The following is a 13,598-nucleotide window of genomic DNA, read 5'->3' as shown; positions in this document are numbered from 1 at the left end:
TGGGAAATTAGAGTCTTTCGATTTCACTTATGATACAGGGTAGTACCGTCTTTTGTGACGCCAGTGGAGCTGGATATGCTGGATTTATCGTTGAAAATGTTTTGATAGTCCCGATTGTCGCTGTTGGTCCGAATTGAGAGGTGAATTAAGTTCAACGTGGCGGGAGCTAGAAGCAGTACTATAGAGTTTTGAATAGTTTCAATTTCAAGCCTGGAAGGGCGACAGGTGTTAGTTAATACTGATAATAGAAATGTTGTATCTATTTTAAAAACCGGTAGTTAGACAGCCATTTTTGCAAGACATATTTCAGTTAATGTCTACGAAATGTGTCATGATCACAAAATAGATTTATTTCCTAAATGGATTCCAAGAACAGAAAATAAAGAAGTCTGATTTTTTAAGCAGGCTGTACAGATAGTGACGACTGGTCACTCGAAAATAAAATTTTGTCTCATTAGAACAGAAGTGGGGCCCGCATACTTTTGATCTTTTTGCGTGTATTATAATACAAAATGCCAAAATTTTTTATTCAAAGTACTGGTGTCCAGGTACTTCCGGCTATAGATGCTATGAAATTTTATTGGTCCTTTGCGCGAAAAATTATTGGCTCGTTCCACCGCCTAGATTTAGCTTAGTCAGTGTGTACGTAAAATACAGAAAGAAAAATGCAAGTGTACAATGGTTTCTACCCATGTGGAAGTCTGCGCCATATGGCCGTTGCTTTTTTCTGATGATGTAAAGAAAAATGAATATATTCAGTGAATATGTTGTTTTTTCAAACCAGGAAAAACTTACAAGAAGAGGTCGAGGCCGAAATAGGATTTTCGCATTGGTAGACCGATATCCATTTTGCTTCATTGCTTTAAGATTGATATAATAAGGAACACGTGATGTATTCAATGTTTTGTTATTGCGATTTTTGCAGGTCTGAGTTGAAAAACAGAATTGCACGAGGAATACAGCCAGAGGCTGGAATACCAACATGACCGTTCGATGATCTTTCCTTTTAAGATGGCTTCTGTTTTTACACAATCTGAAAGTGAGTAACAGTTTAACTGTCCACCAAGTATTATTTCTTATTTTCAAGAAAAGGGAACACTTCATTAGTTCCAAAAGGGCGGATTATACTATTCCTGCAGTTCTCCAATTCAGTTATAGCATTATATTTAAGCAGATCTTATGTGACTAAACATTCGCCGAATGTCTGCTGATTTGCAATACTTGTGACTTATAGTGTATTAATGGGCTCATTCGTCTTAAATAGAATCTTACCCGACCCAACAGACAATATGTTTGTGATTAACTTAATGGAATCTTCCAAACGAACACTTTCAAAGCTGTTATAAAAAGGAGCAATCACAATCAGACGTTTTTAATACAACTTTTATGCTCCGGATAAATACTGTCACTGCAATTGATGTGCTAGTCATTCGCGGATTTATCAATGATTTTATTAGCTTACTCAGGTTTTTTGAGGTTTAATGAGCTTAACAGCTAATTTGCATTGTAACGATATCAGTTTTTACGGAAATCATTTTTTCTTTGTATATCAGAAAAAAGCAAGACTGACCAGTACCGACACGGTAATACAATCGTTATTTCAAAGGGCGGTATCAGTTAGCATGTCCGATATAACATGATTAAAAGAGTTATTTTTCAACATTACGGGTTTTCGTCAGTTTCGGATGACAGCTTTCATGTTAAATACGTGGTATTTAGGGGGATGATATCAAAAGGAAAATGTAGTTTTATACACAAAAACAAATCATTACAGTTATACTAGGGTTAGAGAATGTTTGGTTTCTAGATTAAAAGAGGTTTGTTGGAGATTCGAAAACATCGGTTTACATTCTCTTCGCGCTGGGGCGCTACCATGGCGGCTAACGCTGGCGTTAATGATAGGTGCTGGAAGAGGCACGGACGTTGGAAAGGAGAAAATAGTAAGGACGGGTATGTGTCGGACTCCTTGGAGAGGAGATTGAATGTTTCAAAATCATTAGCGCATGTAGCAAGTAAATCTTCGTTATTTCTCAAGCCCGCTCTTTTTTGTGTTTTTCTAAAAATCGCACGTCTGGTATTGCATTCATGTTTTTTGTTATTTCTTTAAACGAATGATTAGTGAAGAAAAGAACTATCTATTTCACGCGTTTCGTTAGTAAAGCGTGAAATATTTGTCTATTCGTAAACGTGTATAGTTTATAATGTAAATAGTATTGGTCAGTACTTGTGCACCGAGTTTTACGGTGCTTGATAGTGTAGTATTTTAAAGGTTTATGTGGTTTATGAAATATTCATTCTACCAGAACGATTCTAGTACAAGCAACATTTTCTAGTAAAAATAATAGGTGGAAATATATGCATATGCACATAATGTTTTTTAATTGTCGTAAAACATTAGCTGAAAATGTAAAAGTAAAAATCAGACTTTATACATACATGTACATCAATCGTTATTGTATAAGCTTAAAATCAGATTTTATGCATGTATCAATTGTTATTATATAATCATTAAGAAAAACATCTTTTTTTTTTTTTTTTTTTTTTTCTTTTTTTGAAAATTTGTAGTAGGGTTTTTGATAATTATTTTTAGAAAATTGTTTTTGAAGACCAAAAAATTTGAGTTATAATTTTTCTTTTATATTGTGTATTGGCTATAAGCCGCTTATTATGATGCTATTAAGGTTGTTGAATTTTAACTCTTTTTATATTATTCATACGTAAAGATGTTTACAATAATAATTAGATAAATTATTTATGGTTTTCAATGGGCAAGATTTGTTATAATGAATATTGAATTAGCGATGTTCATAACTTTTATATCCACAAGGAATGAGGCCCGACATTCAAGCGACTGAACATTGACAAACGGGCACAGGTTTTTTCAGAGAAATTTCCATTTATTTTAAATGTTTTGATCTTGTTGTGTTTTCCTGGGCGAGTCGGTTCGCATACTTAATATTTTTGTCTTTCCTTTCCGGCGTAAATTAATTTTCAAAACAGTTATACATCAGACTAAGTCTTTGTGTTTTTCTCTTTTATTTTTTAAGAAAAGGAACGTTATACATTTACTTGAGTATCTCGTGGATATTTGGTTGTATTATTTTTTTGCAATATCAAAACTGCTTAGCTTCATTAACTGCTGTTGAATTTGTTCCTCTCTGCAAAATAAATCGCACGTCTGGTATTGCATTCATGTTTTTGTTATTTCTTTAAACGAATGATAGTGAAGAAAAGACCAAGGTTTTTCCATATTTGGACAATGTGACCTAGTTTTGGACCCCAGGTGACCCATATTTGAACTTGCCCTAGAAATCATCAAAACAAACTTTCAGACAATTTCAAGGATATTTGTGGATCAAAAACAATAGCCACTAGAGTGTTAACAGGATTTTTTTCTATTTTTTTAGCTCCTGTGACCTTTGTTTTTCATCCGAAGATGAATGCGATGTTCTAATTAACCAAGAAAAGTATCCTGAACAAAGTTTGATGATGATCGAGGCAAAAAATGAATGACAGCTAGATCTGTGTTAACAAACAAATGTGGACTACGACGAATATTCAACGATCCTAAAAGCTCACAGTGTGATAGCCTAGCGTGAGCTAAAAAAACTTAAGGGAAAGAGTGACAAGCTTAATATAATAGTCAAGCTTTTGAAAAGTGAGCAAAAACTGGCATCATAAACTGGCATCATTTAATTACAAAGCTTGCTAACCTTATGGTGTGCCTTGACAAGCTAATAACACTGGTTTACCATATAAACATTAGTTATCTTAGAACCATGGTTATATGTAATACTGATATATCAATCAGACAAAAACATGTAATACAAAACATGTACTAGTATCTCAACCCTAAACAAACAATGTACTAGTATATCAACCCGAAACAAACAAACAATAACAGTAATACATGTTCCAGTCTATCAAAAGGAAACAAACAGAAATACACACTGGGGTTTATCAACCGGAAACAAACAGTAGAATAGATTTACCAGTTTATCAACTGGAAACAAACAATAATAGATTTACCGGTTTATCAACTCCGAGATGACCCATTTTCGATTTAATCACAGCATGCTCAGGTGAGCTAAAAATCATCTCTCTTAATAACTTAAATAAACCCTGCTGACTGCTTCATGAAACAAGAGCTGTGCTCAACTTTTCTTTTTTTTAATTCAAATTTAAAAATGTTTTCTTGACTAGTTTTGACTTTATATTAAAAATCAACAAGTACACTGTACTACTGATCATTTTATGTCCTCAAGGCAGTCTACCAAACTGTATTCAAATTCCCAGCAGATTAATCAAAATGAATTATCCATTTAATCTGAAATTGATGCATTCAGATTTTAATACCCCTGAATTAAAAATTCATATCAATTCCAAACAAGTAATAGAGATACAGAACGAAAGGGAGCAATAATTTGCAATAAATTCAATCAATTGATATCTACTCAGACACTTTACAAAACATAACACAACTTCCAAGTTAACATTTGTGTTGTTGACAATGTTTTTGTAACATATCTTCATAAAAAAGATGAAATGCAAAACATAATTCTTAAAAAGCTTTCTCTTGAAAAAAATATATATACATGATTTGTAAAACATAAAAAATGACACACAAATCAACAACCCAATTGTGACTAGAAAATGTCTGAATAGTACAACTTTTGTAAGCATTTCACATAAATCAATGAAGCAAGGTTTTTTAAGTTACAGATAATCATAGCAATAATCAGTGTGGGAAATAAAAATAATTTGACCTTAGTCAAGACAATACAGGAGTCGAGGTAAATTTGAGTTTGATGTACATGAAGGTCCTGACCTAAGAAAATTAAATGTTGGGTCATAATATGAAGTAAAGCCATTCATTAACAACAGTTATAGCCAGTTTGTAGATTGTAGAAGTAAGAAAAACAAGAGAATATCATTTATTTGACATTGACAGTCAAAGTCAATTTAAGGTTTTTAATCATAACCACCCTAATTATTTCAAATGGACTTGTCCATCTTTAAAAATTTGAAATATTTACTGTATAAATTGTGAACATTGGAGACCATGATCACACGGCATGGATGCACTGGTCGCACGGTAGATTATTTTGCTGACAGCAGGCTAAAAGTTAAAAACTTTAGTACAAAAGGGAGCATAATTCAGTCAAAATACATGGCAGAGTAATGAATCTTCAATTATGACCCTAAGAACATGATTGTGTAAAGTCTCAAGTAAATATCTTTGAAGACCTTTAACAAAAATTTCTAAGTTTCAAATGGGCAAATAATTCTGTAAATATTGCAGGCAGAGTTATGCAATTTTGCAAACTGATGTACATTGTTACTATAAAAAGTATTTAAGTATTGTAAATTTCAATTGAATATCTCAAGCAATAATCGAGGTATTTGACTTTACAAAAAACTTTAAACAAAATTTCCAACATAAAAAGGGGCGTAATTCTGTAAATATTGTAGACATTCTGTAAATATTGTAGACATTCTGTAAATATTGTAGACAGAGTTGTCCAACTTGTCAGTCAGGTGTACATTGTTACTATTAATAAGTATTGTAAGTTACAATTGAATATCTCAAGCAATAATTAAGATATTTGACTTTACAAAAAACTTTAACAAAAATTTCTAAGTTATAAAATGGGCATAATTCTGTCAATATTGTAGGTAGAGTTATCCGACTTGTCAATCTGATGTACATTGTTACTATAAACAGGGCTCATCCGGAAGGGCGATTCAGGCGAAAACTTCGCCGTGTATATTCCAATTTCGCTCTTCCGATTGATCAAAGAGAAGTCAACATCGCCGATAAAATCTTAATTCCCAAATAGTAATTACTTAGCGATGTAAAGAGCAGAGATTGTATCCGCCCATATGACGACCGCTAATTATCATTATCCAATCAGAGCGTCGCTTTATACTACCCTTCTACCTGTAAGCGAAGCGATAGACCGCTTACTCTAAACAGTAAATAATGAGAGCATCGACCCGAAACGGTATAATTGTGTGATAGTTTTGCGAGGTTAATACGGGATTTGGCGATAATTATACATTGTTTTTTCCCCGATTATCTAAACACGTGCAATCTTCCCCAATTGATATACACGATGCACTTCGATGGTGGGTTTTTAACTCGAGTAAAGGCGATGTGCAATGGATTTTTCATGGCTATCACAAAACTGTTAGTCAATTAAAAATAATCAATTTCATTAATGATCAGCGACCGGATTAAAAACTTAATCATAGTTTTGAATGATTTCAGTCTGTTAACATAAAATTTTTACTGTAAAATTGTTATGTCGCTCACGTCATGGCTACCGGGCGAAATGCCCAAACCTAGCAGTAAAAGAAAGTTACTGATTCTGATACACCTACGCGAAAATTTAAGAAAACCATTACGCAAAAATCTTGCGATTGGTATGTTGTAGCCAGGGTGGTGTTTTGGCATTGTTCTTTTGTAGAAATGCCAAATTTGACACAGTTTACGCACGTGGGCAAGACTACATATCGGTCGTATATCATGCAACGTATATAACAACAAAATTTGTCAAGAAGAAGAGTTCTTATTGTTTCAATATACATATTTATTTTAATGTCGTAAATATGACGCTCAGATTAAGATTTATCAATATTGTAAATTTTAAAAAGCATTATTTATAAAGATATTACCGAATTTAACATTTCATGAAAATAAAGGGAGGTAATTAGAAATTAATTTTCTACAATTTCTCAGTCAAATTTTTCAATAAGAAATGAATGCATGTAATTTTAGTGATCAAATATAATGTGCACAAATGTTTGCAATACATATTTTACATATTCTTTGATGTTTGAAAATTGCTTTATAAGCATAATTATATGCATATAAATCTGACATTACAACATTGAGGAGTTTCAAAGAAATTTCTGTTACCAGAACAGAATAGAACATATTTTATTAATCAATATCCAAGGTGACTTCATCTTCTAATAAAAGTGAGGAAAGAAAAAAAAATGAAATTGAATTTATCATCACATCTTTTCTTACACATTATTATCAACAAATGTACATGAAAATATATAAACACATATTTAGAGAAAGCTTATAAATAGCTGATCAATAGAATTATCAAAAATAATTTTTTATATTCATATTTGCAGCTCAAAAACATTTAGATGCCATTGCCAGATCTACTACTAATTAATCTACTTTTAATTAATACTACTATTAATTAATCTACTATTAATTAATTAACTATATGTTAATGCATACACATTGGGTTGTTTCCCTTCTCCCTAATTTTCGCGAGGAAGTCACTTCTCCCTAAAATTTCCCCCCAGGATGAGCCCTGATAAATAAGTATAAACTTTACAATAGTCTTATTTTTTTATTCTTTTGGATCATAGCTGATACTTTCTTAACTATGAGGTGCCAGTAGCGCCTATGGAGTTCACCTCCATTCTTCAGGCTCTGTTGCTTTGCTTTCACACAATCTTTTTTTGATGGTGTCTTTCCTGATTCAATGAGTTTCCCCAAATACAGATGTATTTCTTTCACTTCTTTTTCAGTCCATCTTTGTCTATTTTTCTTTTTGGATTTCGAGGGCTTGGCAGATTTATCAAATTCCATCCTTTCTTCTCCGCCTTCCTCATCTGTTTCTTCCAGGTCCATCATTGGTTCATCCATCTCTTCATCTTCCCCATCTACAGACCTGGCCCCTTGTGTTTCACATGCTTCATGTTCCTGCAGTGGCAGCCCTGATTGTTGTTGCTTGAACATTTCTGTGAATTCTACTTCTTCCAACTTTTTCCCAACAAAGTTAGACTGCAGATTTAAATCTTGCATGAGGAGAATTTTACCTATGTTCACTCTTTCAATATAGGGACTCATGGTCCTGTAGTGGTTCAAGTGTACTTTTGTTGTATGACCCAAATGTCTGCAAACTTGCTGAAGCTCGTTTGGTGCCAAATTCATCACCTGGAATATGAATAAATCTGTAGCTGATTTTCAAAATAACCTCGGACAAGAACAACTCCTTGCCTGAGGACTGAAACCAGGGCTGTGTTTGAATATTTACTACTGTCTTTTTATTCATTACAATTTTTTTTTGTATTTTAACGTGAATCATGAAGAATTAGATTAAATAAAATAAACATTTTTGAAAAATAGTTTATTTTAACCACAATAGCAGGAAGTGATACAACTGCTTTGCATTCTTAGATCCCAAAACTAAAATCATATACAATGACTAGTAACCAGTCAACAGTAGACTGGGGTTTGTTTTGTTTATGTGCAAGATACTTTAGATGTGACATAACCATTTTACAACAGTCTTAACTAAATAAAGGATAAAGTTGCAGCACAGAAAAAGCCAATCTCATATAATTTGAGCTTTGACTTCTCAGTGTGAACTTCACCTTAAGAGATGCAGACCTGGCAAACTGTCTCATGCAAATAAAGAAGTATGCTGAAGCATTGTGAAATCAATTGAAGAAGTACAAAGTTGGAGCCCTGATAAAAGAACAGGATGGATTATGACTTTGAGCTCAAGATCATTCATGGTACAATGGGTGGCGGTATAAAAAGATTCGTTCATAGACACTTCAAAGATTCTACTAGACAAATGGTTCCATAATCATGTTACTTACCTGACAGAGGGTAGCCATGTATTTCCTCAAATTTGTGCTGGTTAGCTGTTCTGGTCTTGTCAGTTCACACTCTGAACAGACAGCATTAAGACTGTCATATGCCCTTCTTGGTCCAAATTCTGAAAATTAGGAGTTAAGTTTATCACAAATACAATTTTCTCTAACAATTAAGATAATTTTTAATTAGAACTAGAACTATCACTAAATGTGATTAATACCCCAACAAGACTGCTTCGGAAATGAGGATGTTACTGGCAACAGAATACCTTGTAAAACAAAATTTTGTCATTGACTTCTATGTCTCTTCCGAAACAATCACACAAGCATACAGAAATAAATTTTGATTTTACAAATGGATACAAACTGATTCAGTTGAGCTTGTGCTGCAATCAATTACTTGTGTGACAGTCACACAAGAAAACAGGTATAATTTTGATTTTTTAACTTGTTACAAACTGAATCAGTTGAGCTTGTGCTGCAATCAATTACTTGTGTGACAGTCACACAAGCATACAGGTATAAATTTTGATTTTACAACTTGTTACAAACTGAATCAGTTGAGCTTGTGCTGCAATCAATTACTTGTGTGACAGTCACACAAGAAAACAGGTATAACTTTTGATTTTACAACTTGTTACAAACTGAATCAGTTGAGCTTGTGCTGCAATCAATTACTTGTGTGACAGTCACACAAGAAAACAGGTATAATTTTGATTTTTTAACTTGTTACAAACTGAATCAGTTGAGCTTGTGCTGCAATCAATTACTTGTGTGACAGTCACACAAGCATACAGGTATAATTTTGATTTTACAACTTGTTACAAACTGAATCAGTTGAGCTTGTGCTGCAATCAATTACTTGTGTGACAGTCACACGAGAAAACAGGTATAAATTTTGATTTTTTAACTTGTTACAAACTGAATCAGTTGAGCTTGTGCTGCAATCAATTACTTGTGTGACAGTCACACAAGCATACAGGTATAAATTTTGAATTTACAACTTGTTACAAACTGAATCAGATGAGCTTGTGCTGCAATCAATTACTTATGTGACAGTCACGCAAGAAAACAGGTATAATTTTGATTTTACAACTTGTTACAAACTGAATCAGATGAGCTTGTGCTGCAATCAATTACTTGTGTGACAGTCACACAAGAAAACAGGTATAATTTTGATTTTACAACTTGTTACAAACTGAATCAGATGAGCTTGTGCTGCAATCAATTACTTGTGTGACAGTCACACAAGCATACAGGTATAATTTTGATTTTACAACTTGTTACAAACTGAATCAGTTGAGCTTGTGCTGCAATCAATTACTTGTGTGACAGTCACACAAGAAAACAGGTATAATTTTGATTTTACAACCTGTTACAAACTGAATCAGTTGAGCTTGTGCTGCAATCAATTACTTGTGTGACAGTCACACAAGAAAACAGGTATAATTTTGATTTTACAACTTGTTACAAACTGAATCAGTTGAGCTTGTGCTGCAATCAATTACTTGTGTGACAGTCACACAAGAAAACAGGTATAAATTTTGAATTTACAACTTGTTACAAACTGAATCAGTTGAGCTTGTGCTGCAATCAATTACTTGTGTGACAGTCACACAAGCATACAGGTATAATTTTGATTTTACAACTTGTTACAAACTGAATCAGTTGAGCTTGTGCTGCAATCAATTACTTGTGTGACAGTCACACAAGAAAACAGGTATAAATTTTGAATTTACAACTTGTTACAAACTGAATCAGTTGAGCTTGTGCTGCAATCAATTACTTGTGTGACAGTCACACAAGCATACAGGTATAACTTTTGATTTTACAACTTGTTACAAACTGAATCAGTTGAGCTTGTGCTGCAATCAATTACTTGTGTGACAGTCACACAAGAAAACAGGTATAAATTTTGAATTTACAACTTGTTACAAACTGAATCAGTTGAGCTTGTGCTGCAATCAATTACTTGTGTGACAGTCACACAAGCATACAGGTATAATTTTGATTTTACAACTTGTTACAAACTGAATCAGTTGAGCTTGTGCTGCAATCAATTACTTGTGTGACAGTCACACAAGCATACAGGTATAATTTTGATTTTACAACTTGTTACAAACTGAATCAGTTGAGCTTGTGCTGCAATCAATTACTTGTGTGACAGTCACATAAGCATACAGGTATAACTTTGATTAATATTCCAATCTGGTAGTCCGACCAGCCTAGTCGATTCAAATCCTAATTTCTTACACTGATAATAGCGTATAGGGTGCGTTTTCAAGACAAAATTACTATTTTTTCATGGAAATTTTATTTAATAACTGTAATTTCTATTTCAGTTTCTTTAATCAGATCATTATAACTACTGGAGGTTCTACTTACTATGCGTTGTCTGCATGACAATAAACAATGCCCGGTTTGTGCATCCTAACAGGCCATTTAACCTTTTTTGGTAATCCAGGTAAATGGCAATAATAAAACATATCCATCTTGGTTCTGAAATAAATATGAAAATGGTTGAAAGGAAAAGTGCATCATTGCGGAACTCAAACATATGACCTAAAGAATAACAGAACAAGACCAGGGCATCCTAATGCTTTAAAAATTTTATATATATATCCAAAATGTAAAGTTTAAAACAATACGGATAAAAATAGCGGGAAAAAAGAGAATGAAGTGATGCCTTTTCCAGTTTACATTGCAATTGTTTATTTACAAAACTGTAATTTATAAATAACTGAAGAGAAATATCAACCGGTTTCACCTGTTAAAGGGATCTTCAAGATATATATATATCATCATTTTCTAGATTATTTTTTAATCAAGTTTTTAAAGATCCTTTGTATTTCTTATTTAATATGAAGATGACTTGTATGGATCATGTATACTTATACTAAACTGTTTGGAACAGTTGAACTTCATACAAATATGGCAGTGTATTAATCATTCACTAGGGGCCTACCATACATATTAAGTTAATTATAGTACAATTAACATGTAATATTGTAAATAAAAAATACTTTGCATGATGATAAAGTTTTTAAGGGAAAAAAACGATAAAGTGGTGACTGACTCTTCCATGTTGTGGTTGGACCAATGCTTGGCATATAAAATATTTCTTTAAATTATCTGAAAATCTTTCAAGTTATATCCAGTTTAGGTCACCGTTGCTTTTATTTACATCTTTCTAAATTTTATCCTGGTGTGGTTCACTTCCTGTGTAGTCATATGACAATGCTTTATAGTACGCAAGGGACCATGTGTTATTTGTACGTATAAACAATTAAAATCTTTTAAAATTTGAAGACTGGGGCTGTAAAATTTGCATTATATTTTAGGTACTTGTAAATGTATTTACCTAATTTGCTAGTTTCAATTTATTCAAAATGTTTTCTTCGTCAGATTAAAAAAGTTTTAATTCGAAAATCAAACCTGCATCATTTAGTACCGTACGCTGAGCAATGGTACAATTTCACACAAACCACACTTGTTTAATTCCGGGGTATCTTAAGCTTACTGCGATGTACGTCATTATGTGATTAGCGAAATTTACACAATGGCTATTTGAAACAATATAATTGGCCTTGAAATAGAAAATCCATATAACATTGAGGTAAGTTGACTTCAATTTAAATTTGTCGAGCCTTGGTCCACCCATTCTAGTTCAGTATTATAATAATTTATACACCGATACAGTCTATGTATACATAAAATTACTTTAAGCACTTTTAGAATCTGTCCACAATAAAATCCATGTGTTATAATCCTAACCCTAACCCTCTAACCCTAACTCATAACAATAACCATTAACCCTAGAAGAAATTATTCCTTAAAAAAAATAAAGTAGTAGACTTTACAGTGGGTGGGGTATTGTCAAAATTTGTAGTTAACGGTCAGGAGATGCTATAAAAGATAAATTTATCAATCAATTATTTTAAAAAACCTTAGAAAGGCTCATTAGAGAACAATTTTATATGCTAATGTATCATTCAGACTATACCAAAGTCTTAAAAACAGGTGCATTCCAATCAAACCATACAACCTATTGTTTATATCAGATTCGTACTCAAGACATTTCGTACTCAATATTGAATGTACAAGATTATGTATAAACTACCATATATCCATTGTCAAACTAACTGAAGGTATATTCACATTTCTCAAAAATCGTTTCAATACACAAAAGGGCTTCAAAATGAACAATTAACAACCCCATTGTAGTAAGAAATGGGCACATGACAAATAAAAATTTGTCACACAGGTCGCCCATTTAACTTTTTAGGAGTTTTTCCATTTAATTTAACTTTTTAGGACGCCCATTTGACTTTTTAATGTAAAAAAGAGGAAAGAAACTGTAATACACAATTAGTGACAGCATAAATTAACTTCACTGAGTGTGAAAGAAGTATTTAAAATTTAAAACTTACCTTCAAGAATCAGCATCAAGGCTAAGGCTAAATTCCCGCCAAAATCTATGGTCACTGAGACGCTTTTGAAAAATACGAAAATGAAAGCATCTCATAGACATGGATCAAAACCAGTCTACGAATGAAAATAAACCAGTCTAATGATGAAAGTAATGGTCTTGTCCAATGCTACACATGGCACTTACGAACTTTCGCTATACGTGTATGCAGTATTTCGATAGAGCGGAAGTCAGTGCGCGAGCATGCGCTTTGCCATATCTCGTTCAGTTACCGCTCACGTTTTAAACTCGGTTGCTATGAAGCGACCGTTTTAAACTCGGTTGCTATGAAGCGACACTAAGTGTACATGGCTTTTACAACTAAAATATCAGACAAACACATTAAAACAATACACATAAACTACACATAGCTGTTTTCCATATTAATATTTTCCATTTGAAACTGATAGTCAAACAAATATCTCAATATTCTTACCGATTTAATGTATTGTTTACATGTCATGACAGCAACGCTGTGTGTTAGATTACTTTCGGT

General features: G+C 32.9%; 1 protein-coding gene across 2 annotated transcripts; it reads right to left on the bottom strand.

The window, feature by feature from the left end:
• Positions 1-7,346: 7,346 nt before the first annotated feature.
• LOC132729920 (uncharacterized) lies at positions 7,347-13,213 on the bottom strand. 2 transcript variants are annotated; one of them, XM_060715759.1, is made up of 4 exons: positions 13,065-13,213; positions 11,020-11,133; positions 8,638-8,756; positions 7,347-7,966 (listed from the first exon to the last, which is right to left on the bottom strand). In XM_060715759.1, the coding sequence occupies exons 1-4, from the start codon at positions 13,078-13,080 to the stop codon at positions 7,358-7,360; spliced, it is 858 nt and encodes a 285-aa protein (XP_060571742.1). In that variant the 5' UTR covers positions 13,081-13,213; the 3' UTR covers positions 7,347-7,357. The 2 variants fall into 2 exon arrangements, with proteins under 2 accessions (XP_060571742.1, XP_060571741.1); XM_060715758.1 differs by lacking the exon at positions 13,065-13,213 and having other exon boundaries at positions 11,020-12,612.
• Positions 13,214-13,598: the final 385 nt, after the last annotated feature.

Source organism: Ruditapes philippinarum, unplaced genomic scaffold (genome assembly GCF_026571515.1).
Source record: "Ruditapes philippinarum isolate M1 unplaced genomic scaffold, ASM2657151v2 ctg7148_1_1_1_1, whole genome shotgun sequence".
NCBI lineage: Eukaryota > Metazoa > Mollusca > Bivalvia > Venerida > Veneridae > Ruditapes > Ruditapes philippinarum.
This window is presented reverse-complemented; position numbering and strand designations above follow the sequence as displayed.

Bases quoted from the DNA above. Each gene is read 5' to 3' on its own strand.
- LOC132729920 (XM_060715758.1), bottom strand. From the start codon at position 11,191: ATGTTTGAGTTCCGCAATGATGCACTTTTCCTTTCAACCATTTTCATA. The intron at 8,757-11,019 runs GTAAGTAGAACC...CCTAATTTTCAG, and splicing joins TGTCATGCAGACAACGCATA to AATTTGGACCAAGAAGGGCA. The intron at 7,967-8,637 runs GTAAGTAACATG...TTCATATTCCAG, and splicing joins ACATGGCTACCCTCTGTCAG to GTGATGAATTTGGCACCAAA.